The sequence below is a fragment of the Salarias fasciatus genome, chromosome 15 (assembly GCF_902148845.1).
Source record: "Salarias fasciatus chromosome 15, fSalaFa1.1, whole genome shotgun sequence".
Lineage (NCBI taxonomy): Eukaryota > Metazoa > Chordata > Actinopteri > Blenniiformes > Blenniidae > Salarias > Salarias fasciatus.
This window is the reverse complement of record NC_043759.1, coordinates 6,684,772-6,691,166: the sequence shown is the minus strand read 5'-3', so window position 1 is coordinate 6,691,166 and position 6,395 is coordinate 6,684,772. Positions and strand designations below refer to the sequence as shown.

At 38.0% G+C, this 6,395-nt stretch overlaps 1 protein-coding gene across 1 annotated transcript; it reads left to right on the top strand.

Annotated features, from left to right (window-relative positions):
• Nucleotides 1–1,837: 1,837 nt before the first annotated feature.
• Nucleotides 1,838–6,162, top strand: LOC115401582 (bifunctional protein GlmU-like). Its single transcript, XM_030109852.1, has 3 exons — nucleotides 1,838–1,903; nucleotides 4,983–5,174; nucleotides 5,462–6,162. The coding sequence occupies exons 1-3, from the start codon at nucleotides 1,901–1,903 to the stop codon at nucleotides 5,705–5,707; spliced, it is 441 nt and encodes a 146-aa protein (XP_029965712.1). The 5' UTR covers nucleotides 1,838–1,900; the 3' UTR covers nucleotides 5,708–6,162.
• The last annotated feature ends 233 nt before the right edge of the window (nucleotides 6,163–6,395 follow it).

Sequence of the window (6,395 nt, the reverse complement as noted above, 5' to 3'; positions counted from 1 at the left end):
AAAGAAAAACATTGAATATTTTACACACTTTCACTTTCCAAAGATTCATAGGAAACATTCACAGAACGTGAATTTCGGTTTCTTCCATGTTTTCATAACATAAATGATTTAGGATGTGTGACCCTGAAATGTTGTGTTTTGAAGGAAAAGTAACACATGATCTACGCACATATACAGGCACATTTTGAAAATTACTGATTTTTACAGTCTGTCTCCTTCCTCTTTGAAGACTGAAGCCTGAAGGAGTCTGATGGGTGAGTTCTCCAATACTTTGATCCAGGTAAGGCCACTTTCCCTGAATACAGGTTTTGTTTTTGTGGGTTTTTATATTTTATGACCGATCATCCTATCACACTAAAATACATCCATTAGGAGACATCAGTCAGTTGAGTAGATAGTTTCCAGGTGAACTTGAGGTGGAAATGTTACTTATTACTTTACTCTACACATACTAGTTCATATTGGAGAAAGTAGCTGCTTTTGGCTGTAACTTTCAACTGAAAGGCATCAAGTTCAGATTTAGGAAACCACAGCTTTTCTATAAATATCAAGAGCAGAAAATCAAGGAACAGCAGTAATTACTTTAAGATTTCCTAATATTCTTACGTTATTGTTTGTAGAGCTTGTTTTTTAATGCTCTCAGATGTTTCGTTTTAATATAAACTCGAGGAGTTATAGTTCGATTTGTTGATGGATCTGTTCAGTGGTTTAGTTCACTGAGACAAATACAGCAAAGTTCAAACGTTGAAGGAAAACTGTTGTGTGTGTGTTTATGTTTCCTTCATCGATGCTGATTCAGTTTGTGTGTGTGTGTATGTGTGTGTGTGTAGTCACTGAGTATATTTGTCAAACTGCAGCGCCACCTAGAGGTGAAAACTGTGAAGGTCTTAGTTTGGAGGAAGAAACAACCAATTTCATGAGGTTTCGTCTGCAAAACAACCTGAAAAAATATTGATTGATGAGACCAGTTTCAGTAATGGAGCTTCTGTTGTTTCAGTCATTCAACAGAGAATATGAGCATGAATTGATATATTGAAAACTAGATAAAGCCTGATCTCACTCCCGCTTGCTGGAAGATTGACTGGGAGTCAAAATTAGTAGAAAATTACGATTTCACAAGACAAACAATTTAAAAAAGAAAAAAACTAGAATGTACTCTTTGATTCCCCCACCGTCTCAAAAATTACATAAAATATCAGTACAATAACTATGTTGTACAAACATACTAGTTCTAATATACTGAGCCAGTCATTTTCAGATTGAATATACAGCAGATCATGTTTTTTTAAAACAAGTTATAAGCAAATAAAGTAACTTTTTTTGCTTTTACCTTGACAGTTTGGGTTTTGTACTTTAAAAAAATCAATAATTGAGTTGGGAAACACGTTATAATAATCTGCCCGCGGGCAAAAGTTAAATTTGTGGAATAAGAGGAAAGGCAGTAAGAACCTGATTCCCTCGCTCGTGGACCTACTTCCAGTACTTTTCAATTTATCAGTGTAACAATTCACATAATGCCCTTAATCCAAAGTGCAATTAAAATATATGTGCTACTGTAGAAATGTACTGATTCAACCTTTTTTGAAAAACAGATGTTAGATTAAAAAATAACGCTTTCCATATTAAACAACAATACGAGTTTTTACATTCATTCTACTCAGTTTCATTACCTGTAAAGATATAAACTGATCGATCAGATTTCTACCGCAGTTCCCAAACTGCGCCAGCAGGGGGCGCTGAAAGACCATACATACATAAGAGGTTCTGTTTTTCTGGTGAAAATTCCAGCAGGAAGTTTCACTGGATTTTTTTCTTTGTTTATTTTTCCTGAGCAGCTCGGTTTAGTCAGACTGTGACCGACTGGAAGTGTTTTCCTGCAGGAGCTGCAGGCTGGGCCGCCATGGTGAGTTTCCTCTGCCTTTACCGTGACATTTTCCTTTATATCACATTAATCTGGAGCGGAAAGCACCTGTAGCCGTGTGAGAGTTTCTGTGTTCGCCTGAGACTTCAGCGCAAAGCACAGATTTAATGCCGTGTCTTCTAATTCCAGATGTTTTCTGGTGTGCGAGCTGCAGCGGATTTACTCTCAGCTCAACACTGACAACAATGTAAATGTTTGAACGTAAATGTTACTTTCACCTTATTCTGGAAATATCGCCGCATTTTGCATTTTGTGATAACTTCTGCAACAAATTATTGCAGTTTCCAACATAATTTCTCAAAGCAAATAACTCCATGCTCTCATGTAGGCAAAGAGCTGCAGCTCATAGAAAAATGGAGATAGAATAAAGATTGCTTCACTTCTGTATTCATTTTGATTTTCTTATGTTTTGTATCATCAATAATAATTGATAATCCATGTTGTGTGTTTATGTTGTGCAAAATTTCATCCTAATTTTTGTTTCAAATCCTAATTTTTGTTTCAGTAATGTTTGCTTTTGTTTCCAGCTTGTATACTCCGTCATTATAATGAATGCAGAGATATTTGATTTTGGTTTGAATATGTCACAAGTTATTGCAAATTACATAATGGGGCCCAACCCTAACGCCTTAAGAATACATAAAACAGCAAGAAGACATTAAAATAGAACTGGAGATGAAGAGAAAAAATCTACACAGCTTTATTTTTCTGTCTGCACTTTTTCATTTAATGAAGGAAGATACTTTGAGTTAAAAACAAAAGCTATGTAGTTATCAAAATCCATTGATCCGTCTTCTTAAACTTTGTCCACATCACAGGCGGTTCTGTTTAAACACACCTGAATAAAACCTAGTAATTCATTAAAACTGGCTTTAAGCTCAAAATTCACAGATTGTTTGGACAATATAGACATTTTCATCACGTGTGCAGTCTGTGCCGCAACATAGACAAACTTCAAATTTTAAATTTAAAAGTTATTATGGCGCTATTTTCCCAATCCGGCCCACTCAACGCTGGGCTCTATGCACAACTCAACCACTTCCTGAACTCCAGGAGGCTCCTTGTTTCCTGTCTCTCCTGATAGGACGACCTGATTAATGCAGGTGTGTCTGACCTTTACTGTTGTGTTACAGAGGCCAGACACGCCTGGATTAATCAGCTCCTCCTGTCAGGAGAGGCAGGAAACAAGGAGCCTCCTGGAGTTCAGGAAGTGGTGAAGTTGTGCATAGAGTCCACTGACCCAGCTCTATCAGATTATTCAACTTTGCAAAAGCATCAACCTGATTATGATAAATTGGATGAAGCCACCTAGATTTCCCACCTATAGTCTGATGTTCTTGCATGTATACCCATAATAACATTTCTTTAGCTCTTTGAAGTGAAGAATGTGAGCAGGACAAAGACAGCAACAAAAAAGTGCTGAAATTTAAAAAAAAAAAAAGAAAAAAAACATCTCCACAGGTAACATTAAGACTGTCGTCCATTCTTAACAAGATGACTTTTTGTTTTTGGTTTTGATAACAACAAATTTGACATATTGGATCATTTAATGTGATTGCTTCCTGTAATCAGATTCCTCTGGCTGTATGAAAGGGCTCTGTTACTCAACGGAATGTTGGTTAAATAAATGTAAGTTGCGTGACTGGTGCTGCTCCTCCTCGTCCTCCTCCTCTGCGTCCTTCTCCTCTTCCTCAGCCTACTTTTTTACAAAGATGCAAAGCAGCAGGAACTCCATTAATGCTGGAGGAGCACATGACTCCCTCCTCCTCCTCCTCCTCCTCCTCCTCCTCCTCCTCCTCCTCCTGCAGAGTCAGAGGTCAGGGTGATGTTTGGCTAAGCACCGTGATCCTGTTAGAGATCTGAATGGACCACACACACACACACACACACACACACTGAAAGCATAATAAAAGAGGTGGTCATTGAACGATCTGGATGTTGCTGAATCGACCTCAGTTCTGCTTCAAAGGCCTCGAGTCGAAGCCGAAGAGGCCGATATTGGAAAATACTCTAAAATTTAGGTTGCAGTAGTACTGTAAGGATTATTTTAACCACAGGGGGATCAAATCCATCCCTCTCAGAGAGTGATTAAAGCTACTTGAACACCAGATTTAAAAAAAAACATGACAATATATGATATATATTGAAATGTAAGTAAAGCAGAGCTGTTTCCTTTCGAGAAGGAATTTAGTCTAAAATTTTGAATACAATGGATGAGTTTAACATCCAAAGATGTTTTCAGAAGATGGGATCCAAAACAAATCAATTTTATTTGTGGATGAGAGGTTTTTAGCTCATGGGTGTCAAACATAAGGCCCATGGGCCAAGACCGGCCTGCAAGACGCTCCGATCCGGCCCAACAAACCACCAAGGAAATGGTGAAAAAATCTCATAGGAAACAGAGAATTTCAGAATTTTGATTGTATTTTAGGGGCATTTCACTGTATTTGCACCAGAATCTATTAGTAAAATTCTCTTTATGATGAGATTGTATCAATATTCTAGTTGTTTGGTTTCATGAAAAAAATAATCATTTTCACCATGTAGACTCTGCGCCACAGTGAAAAAAAATTTCAAGTTTAATTTTATTGGTTGTAGTGGCACGATTTTACCAGTCCATTCTGCTCAAGAGGAAACTGAGCTGTATAAGGCCCCTGAATTGAAATGTGATCTGTTACTGTTGCTATTATGTGATGCTGAATGAACTTGTGTGTTTCAGTGAAATAAACAATAGTTTTGCATTTTTAAAAATTAAACTAGCTTACAGACAGCATGCCTGGAAAGCAGGCAGCTATGTGCTACTTATTCATATATTTGCAGTAAAACATGTTACTGGTGTTGTGAAGCTAGTTAAAGGTCTTATATATATGTCCTGCAACTGTTCCTCTTATACCTTGTTTCCTAATATTTCTGTTTTATCAGTTTTATACCTCTTCATTACATTTAATTCAGTAACTTCCACCCGCATTAAGATTAAATCTCATTCATGACAAGTGATTACAAGTCAAACTGAAGAGTGCCTGCTTGGTGAGAGAGCCACATCTGTGTTGTTTTTCCCCAGAGTTCAGTGGGAGCGGGCTCGTCCATGCAGGTCCATGCAGTCCGCTTCGGCCCGGGTCAGGAGCTGCTGGCAGGCCTGCAGGCCTTCGTGGACCAGAGGCGACTCCGGGCGCCGTTCATCATCACCTGCGTGGGCAGCCTCACCAAGGCCACGCTGCGGCTGGCCAATGCCACGGCCACCAACACCAATGAGGTGCATGGATTAAAGATGATATTTCTGTTTTATTTTGATATTTTATCAATTTAAAACACAAATTAGTTGATTCAAGTCTAATTGTAACTTCCATCAAAATATGCCTGTATGCCGATGATACTGCGATTTATTCATGTGTCTCCTGGGTGGAGTAAAGGTTGCAAATACTTCAGGAAGCACTTTATTTAATAACAAATTACAGAAATGGATCTTTTAAGTTCTTGAAAAAACATTTCTCATTTAATTTTCTGTCAGTTTTCAGCTCGACTTTACAACTCTCCCTCCAGGTGATGCACCTCAACGGGCGGTTTGAGATCGTCTCCCTGGTGGGAACGCTCAACCCCGAAGCCCACCTCCACATCAGCTTGTCGGATGGAGAGGGGAAGACGCTGGGCGGTCACGTGCTGGGAGACCTGGAGATCTTCACCACGGCCGAAGTGGTCATCGGCGAGGCGCTCGACCTTCAGTTCGTCAGAGAAATGGACGAGAAGACTGGTTTCCCTGAGCTGGTCGTCCGGACGCGGTCAGATTAATCAGTCCAGAATCCTTTTAGAGCTGCTCACACGTCGCCTATATTGATAAGGTCTTTAATTATTGAATTTCATTCCTTGTATTCATGCCCTGTACTGTTTTTATTTCAAACAAAACAAATGAAATAAACAGTGAAAGTGGCTTTCTAATAATAAAAACAGGTCTACTTTCTCCCCTGCTTGATGATTCCGATAGTGCAGTTAATTAAAAGTAACACAGACTTATAGTTCATTGAACCATCATGAGGTCTTAGAAAGTTTGAAACTGTAGATGTCTGACAATTTCAAAAAGGTCTATGATGAAATGTTGAATTTGAATAAAAACAAAGTAAAATACAGTAATAATGGTATTTTTTTTTATTTACGAGGCGAATCTGGATTCAGATGGATCAGTACTCATGTTCTTCTTATATACAAATTCGTTTTATAATCTTATTGTTAGTCATTTTGTACTTCAGTCTCCCCATAAACTTAGCCGCGAGCCTCCTGTTTGTATTTTATTAAATTAATATTCAAGTTTTCCCCGATCTTTTCAGTATTTTTTTTTACTTATTTATTGTTTCCAATTCATTAGAAGACAATAAATCAAAATGTATCCTACCAATCCCTGAATATGACAAAATAACCATGAAACCATGTATTTTTAAGTGCTTTAAAAAAAAAAAAAAAAAAAAAAAAACTTGAAATGTCA